At 44.6% G+C, this 27,500-nt stretch overlaps 1 protein-coding gene across 1 annotated transcript in view; it reads right to left on the bottom strand.

Annotated features, from left to right (window-relative positions):
- The window catches only part of grik4 (glutamate receptor, ionotropic, kainate 4), a 327,283-nt gene that overhangs the window by 82,624 nt on the left and 217,159 nt on the right, over positions 1–27,500 (bottom strand). The window contains exon 10 of the mRNA XM_063207522.1: positions 11,454–11,561. Within this exon, the coding sequence (XP_063063592.1) occupies positions 11,454–11,561 (108 nt within the window). The remainder of the gene's footprint in view (positions 1–11,453; positions 11,562–27,500) is intronic.

Genomic DNA, 27,500 nt, shown 5'->3' with positions numbered 1-27,500 from the left:
GTACACACATTAATGTACTCATACTTGTATCGGTTTTCAAAAAAGTGGTATCGGTGCATCCCTAGAGGAAGGCCTTCCACCAAGGAGAGAATGACACACACGCACACACACAAACACACACACAGCTAGCCTATACAGTGAGAGTGAAATGTCACAAAACTTGAAAGGACACAACATATGGGGACCATACAGTCACTGAAACAGACAGAGACACACACACTCTCTTTGACTATCTCCTTCACAAATACACATACTGTACACACACACACACAGACACACACAGCTGTTGAGCGTATGTCTTGGAGAACACAACACACTTTTCTGCTGTGATGTGCATTCACAAAAATATAATAAATAAAACAAATAAAATAACTATAATAAATAAAAGCCCCATGCTGTCAATGTGGCAGCTTTTAATGTATGGTTCTGTTCTTCAAGAACTGTACCGTACCTGTGTGCCGTTTGTTTGTTTCTGATATGATGTGGAATTTATAAAAAATGTCCCATGCTGTTTTTTATGACAGCTTTGAAAATATGGATGACTTTGTTGTGCATTATTGTGTGTTTGTTTGTGAAGTTGAAAGGCAAAAAAAAAGTTTGTTGAAGGAGGAGGAAGAGAGTTTTATGAAGAAAAAAAAACGACGAAGTAAGATCTTATTCCATAGTCCAGTGATTCTCAACCTATGGGCCGGGGCCCACTGGCGGGCCCTGAAAGTATTCCAAGTGGGCCTTGAAATAATTTTCTAAAAATTATAATCACATTTTGGTGTGTGTTGCTGTTGATTTATTTGAGTTTTATTCGTAATTGGGTCAGAGGTGGGCCCCGAACATTTGTGACAATTACGAGTGGGCCCCAAGTTGGAAAAGGTTGGGAACCCCTGCCGTAGTCAATACACAAAAGGTCTCTAGGCCACCACATCACTTTCTGAGGGCTAATGCTTGTTTGATTTGCCTCGACATTAAACTCCTATCTCCCCAATGATTGGTTCAAAAGGAATAAATATTGCCCCAACGGTCGCCACGGCAACACAGTGTCACCTGCTTGCCCTGTTCTACGGTAGATTCTTGACTCTTGGTTAGACGTTGTGTGCTCGCTATACTGGCATTTGTTTGTGATGGTCTTACTGTAGCTCCTCTGAATTATACTCCTTTTTTCCGCTCTGTATTCATCAACAAGAACACGCACTGGACAGTACGTTGGTTTAAAAAAAAAGCCAGGATGCTGCAAAAGAACAGGAAATAAACAGGTCCATAGCCTAAAAATCCAGTAATTGCACAGAGTGCAGGATGCATTCAAATGCATAAATATTCAAATATAGGGCACCATTAAGTTCGGCAGTTAAAGTAAATATTTAAACAGACCTGCCGCAACCGTCTCCCAATGACCTGCAGTACATAAACTCAGGCCAGCTGAGACAACAGCCCCCTCCCACATAGCACAATGTTGCACAGAGCTGCTTTCTTGCACTGTAGCCTACAAACCTCCATAGGCAGGGCCCTAAATTAACTTATTTCATAATCACCAGCCAAAATGGCTAGATGATATCAATCTCATTAGCCAAATAAATACACACGTCTTTTCTACCAGCCAAACGGAAATTTCACCAGCATTTGGCCAATTGGCCAGTGCTGAGTAGGATCGTCACAGTGGATCACAAAGCTGATTTTCTGCACTAACACCCCAGGGACAGAGCAGTCGGACCAGAGAATCGTATATGAGAGTGAGATAAAGCAGGCGGGTTCTTTTCCGGTATACACTTTATGTCGGGTGAACGCCCCTTTAGGAGACCTTCGATTAGGAGACCTTCGGAGTCTTGAGGTAGAGAATAAATTTAGTCCCCTTAGCGCTGTGGATAGCGGTAGCGCACGTCTTGTGCAAACACCACGAAAAGAGAAGAAGAAGGAGGGACAACGCCCCCTTAGGAGACCAAATTTTGAGCTCATGCTTTTGCATTGAGTGGCCGTGTTTCGATTCCTCTTTATTATATATCCAACCTCTTTGGTCGAACTCAGTGAAACGAACTGAACAGTGAAACAGTGATGCAGTGGTGCATAGGAACAACACAGGGGAATGCAAAGCTCTATGTCTACTACACAGACAAACCCACCAGTGCAACCTAGATATCAGTTGCATTTCCAAAAAGGCATGAGTCAAGAATGAATATGGGAAAGCAAAATCCTCCCATTTGTATTGTTTGCTCATAAGCTGTGCGTACAGCACTAGTTGCTGCCTGGACACTCTACTAGCTCTATTGTGGACATAACACTGCTCTCTCTTCCCTGCTCTCCCCTTCCTCCACTCTGCACAATAGAAATGCAAATTATTCTGCTCGCAGCCTGATGCCAGCAATCGGACAGCGCTGCCCGGCCCAAAGCAGCCTTATTAAACAGCTCCGTTTCATTGGCCCCTTGTCCACTACACAGCGGGGCGCTGTTTAGATGGGGGGGATGAGAAATCGTAAAAAGAGCGTCTGGATTAAATTAGCAGCTCTGGCCGGCAGGACATCAGGAGAGGGTAGTGGCAGCATCTCGCCAGGCCGACTACGCTAATGGACCGCTGTCCACTGGCTCAGGGCAGAGTTACAGGCCGGAGTTATCTAAATAATGGCAACTGCAATGGAGTGGGCATCATAAAGACATTAAACATGTGCATGTGTACTGTGTAGCCTATAACACACCAAGCCGACTACGCTAATGGACCGCTGACTGCTGGCTCAGGGCAGAGTTACAGGCCGGAGTTATCTAAATAATGGCAACCGCACAAGATACAGTACCCACAATGGAATGGGCATCATAAAGAATTTAAACATGTGCATGTGTACTGTGTAACCTATAACACACTAGCCCAAAGCAGAGATAGAGGCCGAGTTATCTAAATAATGGCAACCGCACTATACCACAATGGAGTGGGCATCAAGTAGTCAAGTCAAGTAGGTTTTATTGTCAATTTCTTTACATGCACTGGTCATACAAAGAATTTCTAAATAATGGCAACCGCACTATACCACAATGGAGTGGGCATCATAAAGACTTTAAACATGCCATGTGTACTGTGTAACCTATAACACACCAAGCTGACTACGGTAATGGACTGCAGACCACTAGCCCAGAGCAGAGTTAGAGGCCAAGTTATTAGTGATGTGTGGGTCGCGAACCGTTCGGCTCTAAGAGCCGGCTCTTTGAAGTGAACCGGCTCTGCAATGGGAGCCGTTTTGGGATTTTTTTTTTTGAGCCATTTTTGTTTTTTTGCTTGTTTTGTCCTTTCTCCCCCTCCCTCTCATTGTGTGTATCCTCTAAAAGTGCCAGTGAATAGAGCAGGTGTTACAGACACACTCACAGCGATCAGAAATGCACAGTATGTATTAATACCTTTTTAATTTACTTTGTATTTGGGTATGTTGGGTCATGATTAACGACTGATTATGATAAAAGTGTTGTTCATAAAGGCTTTTACACACTATACACTGCCCAAAGTGCTTCACAATGTCAATAATGAAACAAAATGTTGTAAAATAAAATCAAAACTTTTAATTTATGTGAACATATATATAGGGAGCCGTTTGGGAGCCGAAAGAGCCAGCTCTCCATAGTAAGAAGAGAAAATAGAACAGCATCTCAAAGAAGAGCCGAAAATCCCATCACTACGAGTTATCTAAACAATGTAGACTGCACAAGATACCCACAATGGAATGGGCATCATAAAGACATTAAATACAACATATGCGCCTGTGCACAGTGTAGCCTATAACACCCCAAGCTGACTATGGTAATGGACCGCTGACCACTAGCTCAGGACAGAGTTACAGGCCGGAGTTATCTTAAAGTGATACTGTCCCATTTTTGGAAATAAGCTGATTTTACACCTCCCCTAGAGTTAAATGATTGGGTTTTATCTTTCTCTTGTACTTTCAACCGTTCTCTGACGATGGCAGTACAAATTTTACCTCTAAGCTAGCAGTTAACATGGAGTCCTATGAGACCAGTTAGCCGCCTGCTGCTGGTCTCATAGGACTCAATGTTAATCGCTAGCTTACACTGCCACACTCAGGGAATGGTTGAAAGTACAGGAGAAAGGTAAAATTCAATAATTTAGTTGAGGTGTAAAATAAGGTTATTTCCAAAAATGGGACAGTATCACTTTAAATAAAGATGACATCTAAAATGGAGTGGACATCATCAAAAGGGCAAGGGGTGCATATGTACAAGTGTAAAGTTGCCTAATAAGATGCCCCAAATCCATAGGTATCTGCAAAAACACTAAACACAATGAGCTCACCACCAGCAGGAGCTCTAGTCTAGCGCACCATATTAAATCAAAACACTGTTTTCAAAAAAGGACTCTATATGAAGTGATACAAACACTGCTGCAGTACGAATGTGAAGTTTTCAAGGTTACTCCGTATCCCGCTGGTAATAGTCCGCATTTACACAACAAAGTGACCCAAAGTGCTTTCTCAGCGTCATACAATAACAACAAATTAAAACCCCGCCCACCACACTCGTATGCATAATTGATGGCCAATTGAGTGCCACGGAAAGTACCAACCGGTACATTTAGGAGAAAAAGGGTGAAGAAAAGGGTTCTGTGCTTTAATAATACATACAGTACGTAATTCATAAATACAGTGTAAGATACACGTTCGTACTACTTTTGTAATAACTTGTGTTTTCATCCTGTGCAACCAAGATGCAGAGTCATGGGGGTGCAGGAGCTGAAATGGTCTGGAATACATTAAAAGTTTTCTCACCGTTTGTACAAGAGAGAGAATTGCATCATTTGATATCTCCACCGGCAAGGTTAAATATTCATGCTTGAGGTGCCAACCCCAAGCTGTGCAGAGGGACCAACCTCAGCATTAGCTACTGTAGCTTGAGGATATTTTTTTTTTTACTTCACAAACACACTGCCCCGAGGCCAATTAACTCAAGGCCTGTGAACCAGCCCCTTACCAGTACACTTCAATTCTCACAGGGTCTGACTGCACCATAATGCGTTATTCTTCCATTGGAGGTGTAGACAGTAGACTCCTGTAGTGGCACTGGACTTGTCTTTTGCAAATCATTAACATGCAATCATATACGTATGCATTTAGCCATTCGTGCATATCGTCTGGTGGACATTCTCACAAAACACCCCTCTCGATGTCTGTTCACTGATTAGTATGGTAAAATTGAAGAGTTCAGATGCAAAACCCCCTAACGCCATTTCTGAAGACCTGCACTTCTATATTTGAAAAAAAATGAATTATTTTCTCAAAAGGCACTTAGGGGGTTTTGCATCTGAACTCTTCAATTATATCCGTGAAGACAAATGCCATGAGAACGTTAGGCGGTTTTGTTTACAAAATGAAATGTGATTATCAGCTTGATTCACCACGCTAGAATAGCTCTGTCTGACTTGACAAAAAGACTGCTGCGAACAACCTTGAGAAGTCTACCATGCTGCATATGGGCCATCCGTCTGTCTTGTGTCTGACCGCAGACACTCTCTCGCTTTCATTTCAGTCACTTTCCTCCCCCACTCTTGTTTGCCCGACAAAGAGTGTGTGGAATGGCAATAGCTGAGTAGTAGGCTATGCGATGAATCCCATTACACATCCTTAGCCCTACGCCTTTCCCCTTCGCCTCCGTTTTTGCGCGTCCACGTGTAGGGGCAGTGGCGTCTTGATTCACATTCAGACAGAGGGGTAGGGGTACGGCAAAGGGCTTTCCACCCCTCCACGCGGAGATTTCCCGACACCACACTCCACGGACGGAGGGCTACGACAGATTTCCCTGAATGCATTGCGAATGCATTTAGAAATTGGCGGCAAGCCGCGGCATCCACAACAGCACGCAAGATTAAGTATTTTTGCTGCAATTGACGGTTTTAAAGTGTTAATAATTATTCCATTGTACTAAGTTTAATACTGTCCTAATGTGTGATGGCCCTTTTCTGCGTGAAACGCACATTAACAAAAACGCTATTAATGTCAACCTAATGCACCTTGCGGCTTCGTTTGAAAGCACGAGGGGCAAGAGGAAGGCGTAGGGGTAGGGGTAGAGATTAGAAATGGGAAAGGCCTATGCAGTGTGCCTCAAATAATCCCATATACAGGATTCATAAACTGTTAGACTTCCGCTCCTCTTGGCTGAGCTGCAAAAATGACTAAATAAATAAATAAGGAAAGAAAGAATGAAAAAATAATGAATGATTTGAGTTCCTTAGCACACCTCTCCAGGGCCTTTCTTTTGAGTAGAGCACAGGCTGTTGAAATGCCACTTTAGTGGTTTCTTTTATCCCAGAGGATAAGAAAACACATTCACCAGGTACCCAGGGGACTACAGCTGACTGAGTGAGGAGGAGAGGAGAGGAGAGGAGAGGAGAGAAGAGAAGAGAAGAGGAGAGGAGAGAAGAGGAGAGGAGAGGAGAAGAGAGGAGAGGAGAGAAGAGGGGAAAAGAGAAGAGGAGAGAAAAGAAGAGGGGGGAAGAGAAGAGGGGAGAAGATAAGAGGAGAGAAGAGGAGATGCGATGAGAGGAGAGGGGAAGGGAAGGGAGGGAAGGGGAGTAGAGGAGAGGAGTGGAGAGGTGATTAGAGGAGAGGAGAGAGGGAGGGAAGGGGAGTAGAGGAGAGGAGAGGAGAGGGAAGGAGAGGAGAGAAGAGGAGAGGAGAAGCGATGAGAGGAGAGGAAAGGGGAAGGTAGGGAAGGGGAGTAGAGGAGAGGAAAGGAGAGGAGAGGAGAAGCGATGAGAGGAGAGAAGAGGAGAGGAGAGGAGAGGAGAGGAGAAGATAGAGAAGGGGAGTAGAGGAGAGGAAAGGAGAGGAGAAGCGATGAGAGGAGAGGAGAGGGGAAGGTAGGGAAGGGGAGTAGAGGAGAGGAGAGGAGAGGGGAAGGGAGGGAAGGGGAGTAGAGGAGAGGAGAGGAGAGGGGAAGGGAGGGGAGTAGAGGAGAGGAGAGGAAAGGGAAAGTACAGCAGACTGTGGGGAAGGGAGGGGAGTAGAGGAGAGGAAAGGGAAAGTACAGCAGACTGTTAAAGAAAAGAGCAATCTTATGTCTAACCTCAGGACATCAAAATAAGACAAAAACGTCTCCACAATGCAGTCACTACCATTGGGGCACTGCTGAAGAGTTGCTGAGCTGTGTTTCATGAGCATCATCAAAACAAAGACACTTTTAAAATACACTTTGCTGACCTCCATGACCCCTATAGCTGCATAAATTATTAGTGTCACTCTCTCTGTAGTGAAATGAGTGACAATTTTTTTGTCACTTCTCTTGCAGTTTCCAAATCGCAGGACAAGTAGTGTTGACATCTATTTGATTTTGATCTAAGTCATGGACCTGAGCACACTTTTCTATTTTTTTGGCCTAAAATTGTCCTCAAAAAAAAAAAAAAAAAAAAAAAATGTCCTCAAAAGTTATTTTTTTTTATAGCAATCAACGCAATGAAAAAAACAGCTGCTACAGGCTTTAGGACCAATGGGGAACAGATGTTTTTTAAAATGCAGATTTAAGAACCATTGGGAATAAAGTAACTCCTGTGACTCTTTAAGAACCATTGGGAATAAAGCAGCTTATGTGACTCTTACAGTTGTGTACTGCAGTTTGTGTGGCGGTGACTAAATGTTTTGCAGCATTTTTTTTTATCCATCCATATGCATTGTTTTCATTTGTATAAACACTGTGTTATAGGGCATCTGTAATGACCTCTGCACAAAAGGCTTTTGCATGTGTGTATGTGTGTGTGTGTGTGTGTGTGTGTGTGTGTGTGTGTGTGTGTGTGTGTGTGTGTGTGTGTGTGTGTGTGTGTGTGTGTGTGTGTGAGAGAGAGAGAGAGAGAGAGAGAGAGAGAGAGAGAGAGAGAGAGAGAGAGAGAGAGAGAGAGAGAGAGAGAGAGAGAAAGAGAGACCTGCCTTGGGCTGAACTCACATACTATACATATATTATGTACAAGAGTGTTGTAACAACCTCTGCCTTCAGAAACCAATGTCAGAGTTCGTTTTTTTTTCTTTCTTATGTCAAGAGTTCCCTATCAAAATCCCTGCCTTGTCTTTTTGGTGCAATACCAAAACCCGCCACTTGCCAGAATGGCGGTGTCGCCCTAGATTTTGTATAAAACCAAAGAAGAAGCCAGCATTATGGAGGAGCCAAGTATCCAGCTGATCAAAGAAAGTAGATCTAACAAGAAGCGTCATTTTGTTTCTTTTCCGGTATCCACTTTATGTCGGGTGAACGCCCCTTTAGGAGACCTTCGGTTAGGAGACCTTCGGAGTCCTGAGGTTGAGAATCAATGAAGTCCCCTTAGCGCTGTAGATGGCGGTAGCACCCGTCGTGTGCAAACACCACGAAAAGAGAAGAAGAAGGAGGGACAACGCCCCCTTAGGAGACCGAATTTTGAGCACTCGCTTTTGCATTGAGTGGGCGTGTTTCGAGTCCTCTTTATTAAATATCCAACCTCTTTGAGCTGATTTTCTCTGGAGAACTTTTCCCGTGCGTTTGATATTTTCTCGATCAAGATTATCTGCAAGACCAACACACTTTACTAAGGTAACTCTGTTATCTGCCTTGGAAACGGATTATTACCACAGAAGAGAAAGTTTGCTGCTTGTTGCTGAGGAAATCCCGGACTGGAGTATGCTAGCGCTACGGATCTGGTAGACTCTCTGACTCTGACTGATCGTGACATTGACTATCTTTCTTTTTCTTTTTCTTCGTTCTTCAAGATGTGATTTTACTGCTGTTGGGATTTATTCTTTGAGGGTTGATGTAAAGACTATATTCGAACTGTTCGTTTTGCGTGGTGAATCTAAATGGGAAAGATGTTTTCGTATGGAAAGGATTTTTTTGGTGATGGACTGAACTCGTTACTGCTGTGAACTGAACTTCACTGTATGAACTGAACGAACCTTTGGGTGAACAATATACTGCAAACATGAAATTTGGTTGGTTGCTGAGTGTTCTTTTTGATGTTTAATGCTCTATTGACAAGTGTTGCGCTACTACTTTGGGATATTTAATTTAAAAAGGGTACATGTTGCATTTTATGCTCATTCAGCTGTATGCATTATACATGTAATCATGTGACGGTTTTCCGACCTGACCCCCAGCTCACTTCCTCAAAAATTATTGACAGTTTTTAGGCTGTCTGGCACCCCGGAAAACTTTGAAGGAAAAACCGTTACAGTGTATACAGATGTGTGTAAGAGTGGATGGTAACACTTTACTATAACTACCCCAAAAAAGCTTTATAAAGACTTTATAAATAATTAACTAATTATCAACAAAATGTTAACAAATGTTTATGAATGGGCTAGAAATACTATGTTAGCACAACAGACATAGCACAGTCTTATCGGTCCTGGAAGTTTATCCTCCAAAGACCAGAAGGCATGAAACCACGTAAAACTCACACAGTAGAAGTTGATTCCCTCTCCACTGTGCTGTCGTAGTTTGGTTCTTACTCATTTACAAACATTTGTAAATGCTTTGTTAAATGTTAATTATAATTAAATGTTAATAAAGTGTTTATTAAGCTTTTTTGGGTAGTTATTGTAAAGTGTTACCGAGTGTATGTACTGTACAGTCTTGCAGCATGTATGCAGATGAGTGCAGTATGTTGGTGTACACCTTAATTTCCTCCGAGATCAAAAAAATATCTACTCTACCACTACTTACAGTATATTGCTCAACAGAAGGCCATCAGGGGAGGCTTTCGACTGTACTGTAAGAGCCTCCCATTTCATTTCAAACCGTGTCTGTTACTGCCATATGTCTTGTAAAAGAAAGTGAAGAAAGTCTCCCAGCCCCAACCCCACAATATAAACACTGTATATTACAAATCTTTTATCGCCCTACAACCCACGTTTATCTGCTTTATTCACTCAAATCTGGTAAGCCTGGAAAAGCTTGTAATAATATAAGAAGTCTTTTATAGCACACCAAACAGATTAAGCTTCATAAGGCTCGAATGTCTTTATTTGATACTCTTGAAACGAGCTCCGCCTTCATAAAATCCTATGGCAACAAGCGGTAGGCCCAGGGCTGGCATAACGTACAGGCTAGATATGGCTGCAGCCTAGGGCCCCCACCTACCAGGGGGGCCCTGATTGCCCAAAAGTGGAAAAAAGCAGAATTGTCAAGATGCAATATTGAAAATCTCATCCCCATTGTGTTGTGTACAGTCGGTAGTCATTCTATCCTGAAATTTTAGCTCCTTAATGATGACACTGTCTATGTACATTTCTACATGGCGAAATTTGCCATCTCGGGGGGCCCCAGAGCAACCTGTAGCCTAGGGGCCCCAGGCCATCACAATCCGGCCCTGGGTAGGTTGGCTCCAATGCAGAAGCGGGTGTATAAAAAATCCCACTTTTAGCTTTTAAACTACCTTGACATTTAGAGTTTAAGTTCAGGTGCATGAGAGACAAAAAGTTATAGGCTGCAGCTTTGCAAAAGAGTTTTGACCTTCTTGCGTTGTGCTTTGCTGGAGCGCTTGCTAGTATGCCACCAATGGTTCATAATTTGATGGGCCATTTGAGTGATTTCAGTAACACCATTAATGTATTTAACCCAATTTAGGAGTTTTGGCGGTGTTGTAGATTCTCTTGTTGTACTCTCTTTAGCTCACTTTCTTTGAATTTGTTATAACAGTTGGGGCGTAATGCCAGGCTTAAAAAAAAACAAACAAACAAACAAAAAAGGTCCCTCGGGAACTTTCTAATCACTTCACAAAATTGCTAGATTATTCAACAGAGCTAATTAAAAAAACTCATTGGTCTACTCCTCCAGATGCACTCTTGTGTATCATATTGTTTTATATTGTTTTTTTTTTGGTTACGTTTTTGTTCCCCATCTGTGTGTTTTGTACCTATTGTAATATCCTTTTAGCTTTAGCTGATATTCTCCAGTGATTGCCTGATGTTTAATATCTCTGGATATAATTTGGTTTTGGTATTTAATTAGATTTCATATTCACTTCCTACATATTTCATGCCTTCATTAACCCATTAAGACGCGGCTTTATACATTTGTTGTTACCAGTATGGTAATGACCAAGTCGTGGTGCATTACTAAAGGGCCTGTGTTGTGTCATAGTATTGTAGTGCTATGGTAGTTACATTTCAATGACTATTACAGCGTGCCACTGGAGGTACGGCGCGCATTAAGGGGCTACGCATAAATTAACTATTACTTACAACATTTTTCCACTCCGACTCATGCACCATTATTGTAAAGTGTTTCCGTCATACCTTTGTTGTTTTGTTCTTATTTTACATCCTTTTATTATTACTTTTCCCTGGGGAGCAATTTGAGATGTGATGAAGGAAGCTTCCCAAATTAAATGTTTTTTTTTCCATTACACATGCGTGTATCTGCGCGTGTGTGTGTGTGTATGAAACAGAGAAGGAGAGAGAGAGAGAGAGAGAGAGAGAGAGAGAGAGAGAGAGAGAGAGAGAGAGAGATCAACTTACCAGTATTGTGGTGATGACGAGTGTTGTGTTGAAGAGTGAGTCTGTTACGTTGAGCGACGGCAGCTTTCTGTCCATAGACAACCCCTGTTCCGAATGCCACTGGCCAATCTGTAACGCACACGCACGCACGCACGCACGCACGCACGCACGCACGCACGCACACACGCGCACACACACACACACACACACACACACACACACACACACACACACACACACACACAGAAGGAGCTGTGAGAAACATCTCGAAAGGATGAAACATATTATTGTGCAAAGTGATTGTGATTGTGAGGTCATCGAGCGCCACCCCTTTCAGGACACCATTGTGGGGAACAGAGGCGTCTCTAGGTTCAGCTGGGGGGGGGGGGGGGGGGGGCAAGCGAGATGTCAAAGGAGTGAACAAACTCAAAAACTCAAAAGCCCGATTCACACGGGATAAATATAACCTATGGACCCCTGGTAATTCGCAATTACCCTCGGACCTCCGTGATTTTTCAGGGCGCATTCGGACGGGATAAATAAACGTCCGTTATTTAAGCAATTTGCAGACATAAGAAGGGGGTGCAGACAGTGCGCCTATGTGAGATTACCCCAGGACGTCTGTGTTTCGCCAGAATACAGTAGGTGATTTGCGGCGGAATTATTAGCTCACAAATCGCGGACATGGCACATTCGCACAGGACTAACAACTCAGACATTCTCCGTAATTATTCCAAATTACTGGGGGTCCATTGGTAATAAAAGTCCCGTCCGAATCGGGCTTAGGTGGGAAATGTTGTCCACCATCCAGGGGCTTGGGGTCCACAAGCGGCTGCCTGCCTAGCCTGGTGACAAGTTGCGCCTCTGCTGGGGAAGCCGTGGCAAAGTTATTAGAGAAGTGAACTTAAGATCAGAGGGTCTTCAATCTCCCCTTAGTGCAATCTACCTCACACTGCCTTGCTTGCTGATCATGCTTCCCAGGTAAAGTACGTATAAAACATTAAATGACAAAAAAACAATGTTATGACTTTGTGCTAGATTCACAACAATCCATCTGTGTCTCCTCCTCATCGTCGTAGTGGATGACAATAGATTTGCTAAATGAAAAAAAAAAAAAACAAGTCCAGGTCCGTGGCTGTATTCATGTCACGTCTGACAGCATGTAGTCTGTCTGACAGAATCAGAGCAGGGGAAGTGGTCTTCAGAATTAATTACTGGTTGAGCTGTTTTTAGCATCGCTCCCAAAGCTCATCCGTCTACAAACCTGGAGCATGATGCCAGCCAGTTTTACAAAACCTTTGATTTCCATGTATGTGTACGTACATAGCACTTGAAAAAAGGAAGAGAAACGTTCACACTATCGTCTGATGATTTATCTTCCAAGTGTTTCTTTTGCTGAATCCAACATAAAGCATAGATACTACATGTTAATTGAAGAGGTCAAGGAGCATTGCCAGATTTCACAGTGTTCATTTTCTCATTCTAAGAGAGCTGTCCTTGACTTCTTCAATTTATCTACATTACCGTACGAACATGCCAGAAGAGAAAAAAAAGCTACAAAGGGTCGTTGGACTGTTTTCAACACGAGCGATAAAAATGACAGAGTATGACAGTAGGGACACATAGGAGGCGAAGCAAGCGAAGCGAAGAGAGGCGAAATCCAACCGTCACCAGGTCGTCGCGGCGAATCAAATGGAATGGAACAGTTATGTTGTTGATTTGATTGGGCCGCGGCAGGCGAATTCGCTCCTCATTTGCATAACATTAAACTTTCTTTAATAATTTCGCTTCGCTTCGCTTCGCTCCTGTTCGCTTGCTTTCGCTTGCCATTGCTTGCCTTCGCCTCTCTCATAGGAATGAATGGCAAAGTTCGCAAATTCGCGTGTATGTGTCCCTACCGTGACCGTGTGCAGAATGCGAGCATTCGGACATTCCAATGGGCTGTAACTTAACCACATCAAGGCTCATTACCATCACATTCACTGAATTTCAACTTCAAACTGTCGTGCCGCTCAAATCACTTTGTCGGCCAAGTTGCTTTTGTCTCTTTTATCGCCAGTTCAAGTCAAGTCAAGTAGGTTTTTATTGACACACACACACACACACACACACACACACACGCACAATCATTGGGATACACACACACACACACACACACACACACACACACACCGCCATTGTCAAGTCAAGTCAAGTCAAGTCAAGTAGGTTTTTATTGTCAATTTCTTTACATGCACTGGTCATACAAAGAATTTGAAATTACATTTCTTGCTTTCCCATACAGACATAGACTAAATCTAGGTAAGGACATAGACAGTATAGACATAGACAGAACTTATACATGGACTTAAGACAGTATGGACATAGACAGTGCTCATACAGACATTTAAAGTGCAAGACTGGACAACAGAAGACTTGTAGATGACATACATTAAGAGGTATCCTTTCTTTCTTCTATTAAAAGAATGACTTCTGTCGCAATGTCACTCTCGTTGTGTCTGGTGTGTTTTCATGGTTTCACCTCATGCATATGCACACAGTATGAAGCGTTTTGAATACAAGTGATGTGGGAAGAGCCGTACAGTAGGGTATGCACGTATTTCTAGATGTACCTGAGAATGGTAATGTTGTACGCAGAGAGAATAATATATCTCTATTAATGCCCATTCATTATTTAATGTGTGTTTCTGCATTGGAATGGTGCATTAGCAAAGTCTGGAACTATCATAAACACATACACGTACATGTACTGCCCGTCCACACACACACACGCACACATACACACAGACGCACACGCACACGCACATGCACACACACACACACACACACACACACACACACACACACACACACACACACACACACACACACACACACACACACACACACACACACACACACACACACACACACACACACACACACACACACACACACACCTATACACACCACAGTAACACTACAGTACCGGTACTTCACAGGATTGTTTTTTGGTGTGAGGTCAAATACAAATTTGTTCTGTTTGTTGAAAAGGTGTTAAAATATTGACTCTACCTGGTGTTCTCTAAATGACTCAAAAAGAGAACCATTTGTATCGTGGAGTCCTACAGAGACTGTGCTGCTTTAGAATGTTGCTCAAAGCAAACAACGCCTGATTCTGACAACAGAACACACAGAGCTTCTGGAATGGAATTTTTCCCCCGAGAATTCCATCAAAAGATTCTGTTTGTCTGTTCTGAGTCTCACAGGGACTGGTATCAGCCTTCACATGCACACAAGTGTTCAGATGTGTGCGGCGTACAGACACAGAAACACATACACACATGTACGCACACACACACACATGTACGCACATACGCACGCACACATGCACGCACGCACGCACGCACGCATGCAAGCACGCATGCATGCACGCACACCATCTATCTTTGCCATTAATGTATTCTGTCAGATGGTAAGGCCACTCGAGTGTTGAGAGAGAGAAATGCAAAAATCAGATGCTATGTGAGAGTAAAGGAGAGAAACTAGAAGAGAGATGGTTGAAATGTCATGACATATGGAGGACCTGATTTTCCCCTACCCAAAACAATGATCGGTAACACTTTCTATGAAGCCCATATCTATAGCGCATTATGAGCACATGTACAACTTATAATGCACATCATAATCATAGTGCATTATGACTACACTCATAACGCTTAATGATGGAATATATCAACAGTCATGAATAACTATAAATCTAGCTTATAATGCATTATAAATCTTAGGGTGTTTTGAGTGCTTGTGAATGGTTATAAACTACAGGCAGTGAAGGGGCTTATAATACATTATAACCGTCAAAATGCACTGTGATTAATTATGATGTGCATTATAAGTTGTTATAAATGCGCTCATAATGCGCTATAGATATGGGCTTCATAGAAAGTGTTACCCAATGATCTTATCCTCTGTTGAAAGTTTATGTACCCACTGCCATACCCTTTCTTACCAGCCACCAGTAAACAACGCTCACCACCAAAGGCTCTTTGACCATACCCCTTGCCGTAATCTTTTCTTTACCCCCAGCCAAAACTTTTTTTTTACCCCTGCCATAGCCTCTCTTTACCCCTAAAAAGCTTCTCACTATACCTCTCTGCAAAGGCTTCTTTTTCTTTTTCTCTTTCCCCAGCAGCCTTTCTTACCCTCGCAGTAAGCTTCTCTTACCCTTGCAGTAAGCTTCTCTTACCCTGAGCCAAAAGAAAAAGATGGCCCTACTCCTTCCCCTCCAGCAGTACTCCCCAGTCCCCACTCTCCTCTCCTCATCCCTTTCTCCTCTCCTTTCCTCTCCTCTCCTTTCCTTTCCTTTCCTTTCCTTTCCTTTCCTTTCCTTTCCTTTCCTTTCCTTTCCTCTTCTCTTCTCATCCCTCTCTCCTCTTCTCTTCTCATCCGTCTCTTGTCTCGTCTCGTCCCCTCTCCTCTCGTCTCCTCTCCTCTCCTCTCCTCTCCTCTCCTCTCCTCTCCTCTCCTCTCCTCTTCCTCTCCTCTCCTCTCCTCTCCTCTTCCTCTCCTCTCCTCTCCTCTCCTCTCCTCTCCTCTCCTCTCCTCTCCTCTCCTCTTACTGCCTGTCAAAATGTGTCTCACCTGCCATGGTCTACTCCCCCTCAGCCAAAAGATCTTCTCTTACTACCCCTCCATCAGCTTTACCCCCTGCCATGCGCTCCTCTTACCCACTGTCAAAAGTTTCTCACACCTCCTGTCAAATGGTAATTACCCCCACCCCCCACCCCCCGGCATGTGGGATGGTGTACATCAGTTGGCTTCTTGGACAGCTCTGACTGGACTGTCACGCCAGAGCCTGGTCCTTGGTGTGTAGGTGTAGCAGGCAGAGCATCATGTCCAGGGCCGGAGTAAGAAGGCCCGGGGTCCCTATGTCAGTGATTTTCAACCTATGGGCCGGGGTATTCCAAGTGGGCCTTGAAATCATTTTCTACAAATTATAATCATATTGTGGTGTGTGTTGCTATTGATTTATTTGAGTTTTGTTCTTTTTTAGGTCAGAAGTGGGCCCTGAACATTTGTGACAATTTTGAGTGGGCCCCACGTTGGCAAAGGTTGGGAACCCCTGCCCTAGGCTATACAGGTTGGTGCAGGCCTTAGATGGCATCATATTTCCAACCCAAGAGGATGTAGGCTACTAATAAGATTTAAAACTCTATATGACAAGGCAGACTAAGTTATCAATATCACATCCTGTTAAATTCCTCCAATGGCATTGTTTTTTTCCTCATTTGACCAATCGGTGGGGAGGCTTGCTGGTGGGGACCCCAGATGTAAACTAGCTTCTAGCTAACTCTGGTACTAGATTCTGTCTTGTACATGGCCCCTGTCAAATAAGCAATAATCTAAACTAAACTAAACTAAACTAAACTAAACTAAACTAAACTAAACTAAACTAAACTAAACTAATAAACTCGGCTGCAGCCATATCTAGCAAGAACCCTCCCAGCAGTACCCCCCGCCCCTCCCCCCGCCACATAAAAAAAAAATTGTTCCTTGTCCACAGCCATTCTCTCCTCTCACCCGCCTGTCCATCAAAAAGCTCCTCTTGGCCCCTGTCATGGCGTCTTCTACCCCTGGCGTCCCCAAATGCCAAAGATGTCTCATACAGTGCAGTACAGTACACGCCCTGCACTACCTCATGCCATGCCTGGTCTGCTCTCCTCTTGCCCCGCTGTCAAAATCCCCCTCCAAAAAGCTTCTCTTACCCCCTGTGTCATTATATTCCCCGCCAGGAGCTTTTCTTACCCCCGTGGGTCATTATATTTCCAGGAGGACACGGTGGGATGTCAAATCCCCACAATGCCGTGTGACCTTCACCCTGATCCTCTCTGCTAATGAACACAGCCTCAAGGTCATCATGGAGTGGGCTTGAGTGCCTCTTGACATTTCAAATTTACCGAGAAGAACATGAGCTCAGTAGAGGGCCTTCTTCCACAGGTCTCTTCAAGATATATTTCCCCCCCTTCCCTTTCACCTTTGCATTAGAGCTAAATAGCTGAATCTGACTGTTTTTTTTTGTACTCCTCAACCGTTCAGCCCACCTCCAGATTTGGCAGTAGTATGTGACTTAATCCGATTCAATGATTTATGATAGACTACTAGCACACTAAACAACTACAGAGTTCATCTAAGTGAGTTTGGAAAATGAGTTCATTTTCCCAAAATACTGTAGCTCAGTGTGACATTACAGTGAAAAGCTGAGTTCACATTCAGACGACTTCAGGATATGGTAACGACACGCTTCGTGCTAATTCAATTCAATTAAAGCTGATAGCTAAAGAGTGACTAGAGAGTGAAAGATGAAAGTAACAAACCATCAAGATCCTTCTCAACAGATGGAAAATAATTTCCCCAAAAAAAGAGTTCCAAGATCATTTACATACTTCAAAAACTAACTTCACCCAATTAGAAGTAAATAGGGAAAAAAATGCCACCATGTCGCGTTTGGTTTGACAGAACCACCGATTCGTAATTAACGCCGATACTGAAGGGAAAACGAAAAACATGTGTAATTAAGAGTTTTTTACTAAAGTACTAAAACTAATCTCAAAGCTGCAGAGGCTGTCAAAGAAGAAAGTTTGGCAAACTGGGCAAACACGTTGCCACAGGCATTTGGCATCAGCATGGTTGCTGCCTGTATTTGCTGATCTGAAAACGTTCTCCACCCACCACATAGGTACCCTGTGTGTGCACATGTGTGTGATTGTGGGTGGGTATGTGTGTGTGTGTGTGTGTGTTTGTGTGTGTGTGCGTGCGTGCGTGTATGCTTGTGTGTGTGTGTGCATATGTGTGTGTAGAGCAATGACAAATATTCTGCCTGAAAACTTTCTCCACATCACATAGCCGTCACACAGCTAGCGTGGGGTCATGTTGTTTTGCTACACCTGAGTAGGTTTGTAACGAGCGGCATATGGGCCTGCCTCTGGAAGCTGTCGGTAATCAGAGGCGGACCTTCCATTAGGCAAACCTAGGCAATTGCCTAGGGCCCTGGCCAAATCTGTCCTCCATAGGGGCCCAAACTGTCAAACAGTATACAAACACACACAGAAAATAGGCTTAGTCTTAATTTGTAAAGTAATCCAAGATAATATGTGAGACAAAACACTAAAATAGCACCAAAACACAGATTTTATGTCTATGTACAGTAATGACTTTTTAGGGCCCCCAAATATATTTCGCCTAGGGCCCCAATATGGCTAGATCCGCCCCTGTCTGTAATGTGTCGAGCCGAGCGAGGGGTGGCAGAGTACCCTTTCCCTTTCACAAAGTCAAATCAAGCAGAGGAGGCGGAGGTAAGGGTGTGTGTGTGTGTGTGTGTGTAATGTGTGTGTGTGTGTGTGTGTGTGTGTGTGTGTGTGTGTGTGTGTGTGTGTGTGTGTGTGTGTGTGTGTGTGTGTGTGAGTGTGAGTGTGTGTGTGTGTGTGTGTGTGTGTGTGTGTGTGAGTGTGTGTGTGTGTGTGCGTGTGTGTGCATGCGTGTGTGTGTGTGTGTGTGTATATGTGCGTGTGCGCGCGCGCGCGTGTGAGTATGTGTGCGTGTGTGTGTGTGTGTGTGTGTGTAGGACTGACAACATTTCTGCTATTTTGTTGGTGCAGAACAAACTTGTCAAAAAACAAGCTGCATATTTTTTTTTTTTTTTTTAAATCTTCATAACTGATGAATGGATTGCACTACTCTGCTGAAAGAGAAGACAGGAGTGAAAAAGTGAAAAAAAAAACAGGGGATGAAGAGAAGAGAGACATGAAGGAGATGAGGAGAGAAAGAAAGAGGAGGATGAGATGGGGAGAGGGGGATGGAGAGAGATACGTACATGTGGAGGAGAGGAGAATGACAGAAGTAGAAGAGCAAAAAGGAGAAGTAGAGGAGAGGAGGGGAGAGAGAGACATGTAGAGGAAGAGAGAAACGGAGGACAAATAAGGAAGATGAGAAGAGGGGAAGGGAGGACAGGACAATAGGAGGGAGTAAAGGAGAGGAAAAGGAGAGAGCAGTGAAGGAGACGAGGGGAAGAGGAGAGCAGTCAAAGAGAGGAGGAGAAGAGGGCAGTGAAGGAGAGGAGGAGAAGAGGAGGGAAGTGAAGGAGAGGAGGAGAAGAGGAGAGAAGTGAAGGAGAGGAGGAGAAGAGGAGGGATGTGAAGGAGAGGAGAAGAGGAGAGCAGTGAAGGAGAGGAGGAGAAGAGGAGGGAAGTGAAGGAGAGGAGGAGAAGAGGAGGGAAGTGAAGGAGAGGAGGAGAAGAGGAGGGAAATGAAGGAGAGGAGGAGAAGAGGAGAGCAGTGAAGGAGAGGAGGAGAAGAGGAGGGAAGTGAAGGAGAGGAGGAGAAGAGGAGAGCAGTGAAGGGGAGGGAAGTGAAGGAGAGGAGGAGAAGAGGAGAGCAGTGAAGGAGAGGAGGAGAAGAGGAGAGCAGTGAAGGAGAGGAGGAGAAGAGGAGGGAAATGAAGGAGAGGAGGAGAAGAGGAGAGCAGTGAAATAGAGGAGGAGAAGAGGAGGGATGTGAAGGAGAGGAGGAGAAGAGGAGGGAAGTGAGGGAGAGGAGGAGAAGAGGAGGGAAATGAAGGAGAGAAGGAGAAGAGGAGAGCAGTGAAATAGAGGAGGAGAAGAGGAGAGCAGTGAAGGAGAGAAGGAGAAGAGGAGAGCAGGGTTTGTGGTGTCAGAACACTCCTCTGTATTGGGTAGGCGGGGTTTGGGGCATCTTACTCCTCTGTATTGGGTAGGCGGGGTTTGTGGTGTCAGAACACTCCTCTGTATTGGGTAGGCAGGGTTTGGGGCATCACTCCTCTGTATTGGGTAGGCGGGGTTTGTGGTGTCAGAACACTCCTCTGTATTGGGTAGGCGGGGTTTGGGGCATCACTCCTCTGTATTGGGTAGGCGGGGTTTGGGGCATCTTACTCTGATAGATGATTCGGTAACACTTTATTTTAGGGATACATCTATTAGCACTAATACATACAATGTGTCTGTATAAGTAACTTGTAAGGCATGTACAAAGCAAAATCAAACATTTGTAAGGCATGTAGGCCTATTCGCAAATGTCTTGTTCATGCACAATAAGGGATTTATTACCAATTTAACCTTAGTAAGTACCTAGTAGGCCTTAGCTTTTGCTTAGTACATGCCTTACAAGTTACTTATGCAGGCATTAACATTGTATGTATTAGTGCTAATAGATGTATCCCTAAAATAAAGTGTTACCGACAATTCTTTGCTGAAAACTTGCTTCCTTAGCTTCCTAAAACAAAAAACTGGCTTCATTGCTTCGACTAGAAGGTTGCCCCTTTGCTCGCTACACAGAATCAGAAAATAAAATCTCACTGTGTTGGAATTGGAGGACAGGTTTTAAGTCCCGTAAAGAATAATACAAATTTTGAGGCTAGAACAGCTATTTTTGCAGCTATGGTTCATATGGTTAACTACAATACCGCAGATGGGCAGTGCTACACTTAATCAAATTTACCTGAAGCGAATATGATTGTCACAGTAGGGTAAATTAATGTGGACATATTCAATTATTTCCAATGATGAGACAGGAAGGCAATTATCTCCACAAATGATTTTACGTTACGTCTTAACCACATAACTGCTATGGTTTCCGATGCCATTTGATGCCATTGTTTGATTACCTTGGTCACCACATGCCTGCTTGTGACGGTGCATGTGTCAGTCTGTCTATCTAGCAAATGTCTTTCTGTGACAGATGATCTGTCCATCTGTCCATCTGTCTGTCTGTGAAGAATAACACGGCTGCTTCCACCTGACCTATCCATCTTTGTAGATGTTGACTGAACGATTATCTGTCTGTCTGTGATGCAAGTGACAATATGTTTGTCTGTTTGGGTTGTGAGTGGACAATCTGTTTGTCTGTCTGTGTTGAGAGTGACAGTGTTTGTCGGTGTTTCTGGCGATCTGTCAGGGTTTTGTGGGTAACACATGGCAGCATTTGTAGAGGAAGGACAGGAGAAGAGGAGAGAGGAGAGGAGAAGAGGAGAGAGGAGAGGAGAAGAGGAGAAGAGGAGAGAGGAGAGGAGAAGAGGAGAGAGGAGAGGAGAAGAGGAGAGAGGAGAGGAGAGAGGACAGGAGAAGAGGAGAGAGGTGAGGAGAAGAGGAGAGAGGAGAAGAGGAGAGAGGAGAAGAGGAGAGGAGAGAGGAAAAGATGAGAGAGGAGAGGAGGAGAGGAGGAGGGAGTATCTTCACCTTGCAGAGTTTAGATAAAGAACACAAAAGGAACAGAATGTGTGCTTTAGAGAGTACAACAGCAGGGAAGAGGAGGTGTGTGTGTGTGTGTGTGTGTGTGTGTGTGTGTGTGTGTGTGTGTGTGTGTGTGTGTGTGTGTGTGTGTGTGTGTGTGTGTGTGTGTGTGTGTGTGTGTGTGTGTGTGTGTGTGAGAGAGAGAGACAGGGAAAGAGAGAAGGAGTGAGTGATACTGAGCAGTCTACAAGAGGAGAGAGAGAAAGAGAGAGAGAGAGAGAGAGAGAGAGAGAGAGAGAGAGAGAGAGAGAGAGAGAGAGAGAGAGAGAGAGAGAGAGAGAGAGAGAGAGAGAGAGAGAGGAGAGAGAGAGAGAGAGGAGAGAGAGAGAGAGAGAGAGAGAGAGAGAGAGAGAGAGAGAGAGAGAGAGAGAGAGAGAGAGAGAGAGAGAGAGAGACAGAGAGAGACAGAGAGAGAGAGAGAGGAGGATGGAGTGACACACTACACTGGGTTGAGTAGGCTACCTACAAGAGAATAGACAGTCCCAAAAGGGCAAAGTGCAGAGAGGCAGCGAAGAAGAACAGAGCAGCGTCATGACTACAGAGGTGTGTGTGTGTGTGTGTGTGTGTGTGTGTGTGTGTGTGTGTGTGTGTGTGTGTGTGTGTGTGTGTGTGTGTGTGTGTGTGTGTGTGTGTGTGTGTGTGTGTGTGTGTGTGTGTGTGTGTGTGTGTGTGTGTGTGCAGAGATGCAGCCAAGAAGAACAGAACAGCGTCATGACTACAGAGAAGACGATGCCAGGGCCGGACTAACACACAGGCAAGAAAATAGAGGAGGAGGAGGAGAGAGAGAGAATTGAGAGTCAGACCAGCAAGCAGTGGGAAGCAGAGAGAGAACAAACACAAACAGAGATCAGAGTATTGCAGCGACTGAACAACAGAGAGTGTGGGAGAGGAATACAATACACACACCTGAATAAAGGGTGAGAGAGACAGAGGTGAGGAGAAGGGAGAAATACACAGGAATAAAGGGTGAGAGAGACAGAGGTGCAGGGTTGCCAGATGAGGCTGATGATTTCCAGCCCAAAAAATGCTCAAAACCCGCCTAGAAGCACAAAATCCCGCCCAATTCTATTGATTTCTATAGGAAAATTGGGCGGGTTTTCTGCTAAATGCCATTTTTATCCGCACACGGCCGTCATAAGCAGCCCAATTGGGCGGGAAACAGCCCAATCTGGCAACACTGCAGAGGTGAGGAGAAGGGAGGAATACACAGGAATAAAGGGCGAGAGACAGATAAAGGGTGAGAGAAACAGAGGTGTGGAGAAGAGAGGAATACACACACAGGAATAAAGGGCGAGAGAAACAGAGGTGAGGAGAAGGGAGGAATGCACAGGAGGGGAGGAGGAGTGGAGTGGAGGAATGCAGGAGGAGTGCAGGGGGAGTGGAGCAGAGGAGTGGAGGTGTGGTGGAGTGGAGGAGTGGAGGAGGAGTGGAGTGGAGAAGAGGAGTGGAGGAGGAGTGGAGGAGGAGTGGAGGAGTGGAGGAGGAGTGGAGGAGAGGAGGAGTGGAGGAGGAGTGGAGGAGAGGAGGAGTGGAGGAGGAGTGGAGGAGGAGTGGAGGAGTGGAGGAGGAGTGGAGGAGAGGAGGAGTGGAGGAGTGGAGGAGAGTAGGAGTGGAGAAGAGGAGTGGAGGAGAGCAGGAGAGGAGGAGTAGAGTAGTAGAGGAGTGGAGGAAAGGAGGAGAGGAGCAGTGGAGGAGAGGAGGAGTGGAGGAGAGGAATAGTGGAGGAGTGGAGGAGAGGAGTACAGGAGGTGTGGAGGAGAGGAGAGGAGGAGAGGAGGAGAGGAGGAGAGGAGGAGTGGAGGAGAGGAGGAGAGGAGGAGTGGATCAGAGTATTGCAGGGGCTGAACAACAGAGAGTGTGGGAGAGGAATACATACACAGGAATAAAGGGTGAGAGAGACAGAGGTGAGGAGAAGGGAGGAATACACAGGAATAAAGGGCGAGAGAGACAGAGGAGAGGAGAAGGGAGGGATACACAGGAATAAAGGGCGAGAGAGACAGAGGTGAGGAGAAGGGAGGAATACTGAGGACACTCATATAATTAGATGGCTGTTTGTTTCTCTTACACACCATGATGAAGGCCACAGCGCCGAAACGTGTTGGTGTTTTTTAATGCATTTGCCCCTTAAATAAAGTTTGTTTTTTTACTACATTAACCAACTGAAGTGCCTGGACCAAGGTTTTTCTTCCTTCTGTCATTGTTGAACACAGGAATAAAGGTTGAGAGAGAGGTAAGGAGAATACTAACAATGGCTATATGAGACAGTCCGGAAGAGAAGACAAAGCATATGGACGAATGATGGAAAGGTAAACAGAATATCTGAGACAGAATGAAAGAGGGTTTGTGTTTGTGTGTGTGTGTGAGCGTGTGTTTGTGTGTGTGTGTGTGTGTGTGTGTGTGTGTGTGTGTGTGTGTGTGTGTGTGTGTGTGTGTGTGTGTGTGTGTGTGTGTGTGTGTGTGTGTGTGAGAGAGTGTGTGTGTTTGTGTGAGCGTGTGTGTGTGCGTGTGCGTGTGTGTGTGTGTGTGCGTATGTCTGCGTGTGTGTGTGTGTGTGTGTGTGTGTGTGTGTGTGTGTGTGTGTGTGTGTGTGTGCATGCGTGCCTGTGTAACATAGTAAGCAATGTGTGTGTGTGTGTGTGTGTGTGTGTGTGTGTGTGTGTGTGTGTGTGTGTGTGTGCGTGCGTGTGTGTGTGTGTGTATATGTCTGTGTGTGTGTGTGTGTGTGTGTGTGTGTGTGTGTGTGTGTGTGTGTGTGTGTGTGTGTGTGTGTGTGCGTGCGTGCCTGTGTAACATAGTAAGCAATGCGTGTGTGTGTGTGTGTGCGTGCCTGTGTGTGTGTGTGTGTGTGTGTGTGTGTGTGTGTGTGTGTGTGTGTGTGTGTGTGTGTGTGTGTGTGTGTGTGTGTGTGTGTGCGTGCGTGCGTGCGTGTGTGTGTGTGCGTGCGTGCCTGTGTAAGTAAGCAATGACCCCATATGGCAAGGAGGGTTTGGATGAGGCTCCCTTGTCCAGACTGCAGACACAGTCCAAAACACATAAACACCAACAGGTAAACAATAGCCAGACACACAGACAAACACATAAACACCAACAGGTAAACAATAGCCAGACACACAGACAAACTCAATCAAACAGACCGACAGGCAAACAGACAGACAGACAGACAGACAAACACAGTCAAACAGACCGACAAGGCAAACAGACAGACAGACAGACAGACAGACAGACAGACAGACAGACACAGACAGGCAGACTTACAGAAAGGCACAGACAGACAGACAGACAGACAGATATATATGATACGTACTGTATATATACAAACACAGATAAAGAAACAGACAACAACAGACAGAGAAACAGAAACAAACACAGAAACACAAACAGACACACAGAAATACACAGGCAATCAGACAGACACACAAACACTAACCCACAAACCACCCCTGGCCGGGAGCAGATCAAAGTGTTCTCTGCCTTCAAAGCTGTCCACATTCCTCCAGCCAGGCTGTGGCAGGGGGGAGACAGCTGACTTCCAAGCCTGCCCAGCAAACACCACCCTGGGCTGAGGATGCTCTAGTCCAGTCGTTCTCAAACTCTTTGTGTGAAGTACCACCCGAAAAAATATTGAGCTCTCCGAGTACCACCTTGACAACGAACATTAGAATATCGCGGCAAAGGCCTTCCATATTCATTTTGCCAGTCAATAGGCCTATAGGAGAGGTTCAACGGCATCAACAGCTACGGTCACATTCAGTGCAAGTTTGTTTTTCAATTTCTTGCTTGCCTAGTATTATTCTGCATTATGTTTTCAGATTCATACAGTTCAATATTACAAAATGTGAGACCAACGACACATTTTTGACTGCAACAACTTGATCAGCCTTCAAATCAATGCACAAAAAATAAAATCGTACCACCAGAGATGTCTCAAGTACCAACAGTGGTACGCGCACCACAATTTGAGCACCACTGCTCTGATCTACAGCACCCTGGTACTATCCATCCCCCAAGAAATGCTTTATTGATCACAAAGGAAACAAGGGCAGACAGAGATGGCAACCTGGAAGCGATATATTTTTATTTTGCTAGTATGGCGTCGACGCCACAGATGGCCAAACTCAGCATCTGATTGGTCGAGCAGAAAACACTCCGCCACTCGCCACTCTAAAGCCCAATTTTAGAATAGGTGTCCTTCCCAAAACCATCCCTAAACCTAACCTGTCAGGAAAGCAATGTTTCTGGGGCTTTATTGCTACCAAGAACAGTGGAAGAAGTTGGCGAATTTGTTGCAAATCTGTGCCCAGACCAAAACCATCCCTAAACCCAACCTTTCACAGGGTGTTGTGGTGCTTCCCTGGAAGTTGGACCAATCAGAAGCCGAGTTTGGATATGTGTGGTGTTGCAATACATGGGTTCTAAATTTTTGTTTCAACCTGACTGCGCGAAACTACAAAGTAGCTGCGCACAACAAAACCTCTGAATGGTGGAAACCATTGTCGGTCAAAACATTTGCTCACATGGTTGGCTGCCAGTGTCTTGCCCCTCCTCACAACATTGTGTTTACAAACATGGCAAACCTATGTATACGAGGGGGAAAAAATAGCAATCCTTGCCAAGGCTAGATGCATGTGATGTGTGACAGACAGACAGACAGACCAGACAGACAGAGAGACAGATAGACAGACAGACAGACAGACAGACAGACAGACAGACAGACAGACAGACAGACAGACAGACAGACAGACAGACAGACAGACAGACAGACAGGCCCACAGACAGACAGACAGACAGACAGACAGACAGACAGACAGACAGACAGACAGACAGACAGGCCCACAGACAGACAGACAGACAGACAGACAGACAGACTGACAGACAGGCCCACAGAGAGGGTCATTGCAATAGTTGGGCATGTAACGAAGGTGCCCAGCAGCAGACACACAAAGAAAACAGGTAACACTTTATTCACTAATACATACAATGTTAATGCCTGCGTAAGTAACTTGTAAGGCCTGTACTAAGCAAACGCTAAGGCCTACTAGGTCCTTACTAAGGTTAAATTGGTAATAAATCCCTTATTGTGCATGAACAAGACATTTGCGAATACATGCCTAGCAAATGTTTGAATTTGCTTTGTACATGCCTTACAAGTTACTTATACAGGGACATTGTATGTATAAGTGCTAATAGATGTATCCCTAAAATAAAGTGTTACCAGAAAACATGTTCCACAAGCTTTAGGTGTCGCAACAGCTTTAAGTGTGGCAGAAGTTTGAGTGTTTACTTGCATAAGCTTTGATGATTTTGTGGTGTGTGGGATTGCAAAAATGTCCTCTTTCGAAATGCAAAAGCATAAACTGGCACATTGTCTTCAAGAGAAAATGCTGCAATTAAAACTCTTTCAAAACAAAACAAAATGTATTTTTAGCTCACCCCGTCCGTCAGTGACAGTGTCAGCTGGGTGTCTGTGTTTGGCAAGTGCTTTAAGATTAACAAGAAATTATTTTAAGCAAAACTTTCAGCTCCAATATATGGAAACTGTCATATCCTTTTTTATTCACATGAATTTTACCCAGGCTTCAGCTGTGATTCAGGACTGTAAGTTGGTTATGATACCGCTTTCGGTTCATAGGTTTGGATGGCAAATGTCACATCTAAAGGTTAGGATTCTATTCTACCCCCCCCATACTGCATGTCTAGCTAATGACAGTAACTTGTGTGGGATACTAGTGGTGTCAACAATAATCGATTCGGCAATGCAATGCAATGCGGGGCATGGGCGATTCAATTC

Source organism: Engraulis encrasicolus, chromosome 9 (genome assembly GCF_034702125.1).
Source record: "Engraulis encrasicolus isolate BLACKSEA-1 chromosome 9, IST_EnEncr_1.0, whole genome shotgun sequence".
Lineage (NCBI taxonomy): Eukaryota > Metazoa > Chordata > Actinopteri > Clupeiformes > Engraulidae > Engraulis > Engraulis encrasicolus.
Note: the sequence above shows the minus strand (reverse complement) of the source record. Positions and strands in the feature narration are given on the sequence as shown.